This window comes from Malurus melanocephalus, unplaced genomic scaffold (genome assembly GCF_030028575.1).
Source record: "Malurus melanocephalus ecotype Western Australia unplaced genomic scaffold, MMel_1.1 scaffold_1859, whole genome shotgun sequence".
In the NCBI taxonomy this organism is placed as follows: domain Eukaryota; kingdom Metazoa; phylum Chordata; class Aves; order Passeriformes; family Maluridae; genus Malurus; species Malurus melanocephalus.
The window spans coordinates 3,164-3,802 of record NW_026625091.1 but is presented as its reverse complement, the minus strand read 5'-3'; the positions used below and the strand labels follow the sequence as shown (position 1 = coordinate 3,802).

Below are 639 nucleotides of genomic sequence, written 5' to 3'. Positions count from 1 at the left end.
TGGGGTGGGGAAGGTTGGCACGCTGGGTTTTGGGGTGACCCCAGCCCTCGCTCCCCGCAGAGATCCGCTCCCCGTCCCACGTGAGCGGCCTGAACCGCTCGGCCTCGCTGAGCTACCACGAGCGCTCGGATTCGGCCTCGTCGCCCGTCAGCGGCAGCAACAACCAGCTGAGCTCGGCCGGCGGCGCGCAGTACGTGGCTGATTTCAGCGTGCGCGCCCTCACCGACCTGCAGTTCGTCAAGGTGAGCCAGCCTGATGGGAACGGGGATGGAGAGACCCTGAGAGGGATCACCGAGGGTGGGAGAGACCCCAGAGCAGGATTGGGGATCACCAAGGGCAGGAGAAATCCTGAGAGGGATTGGGGATCACCAAGGGTGGGAGAGACCCCCTGCAGCAGGATACCTGACAGCAGGAGAACCCAAGGGTGGGAGAGACCCCAAGAAGGATTGGGGATCCCTGAGGGTGGGAGAGACCCCTGAGCAGGATCCCCAAGAGTGGGAAAACTGGAGTGGAACCCCCAAGACCAGGAGGACCCCCAGAGCAGGATCCAGTCCCCCCAAGCAGGATCCAGGACCCCCCAAACAGGATCCAAGAGCCCCCAAGTGGGATCCAGGACCCCCGAGTGGGATCCAGTGCCCC

At 64.8% G+C, this 639-nt stretch overlaps 1 protein-coding gene across 1 annotated transcript in view; it reads left to right on the top strand.

Moving 5' to 3' along the window:
• Positions 1-639, top strand: part of LOC130587404 (metal transporter CNNM4-like) — an 18,244-nt gene that overhangs the window by 14,448 nt on the left and 3,157 nt on the right. Inside the window, exon 4 of the mRNA XM_057388378.1 lies at positions 61-298. Within this exon, the coding sequence (XP_057244361.1) occupies positions 61-298 (238 nt within the window). The remainder of the gene's footprint in view (positions 1-60; positions 299-639) is intronic.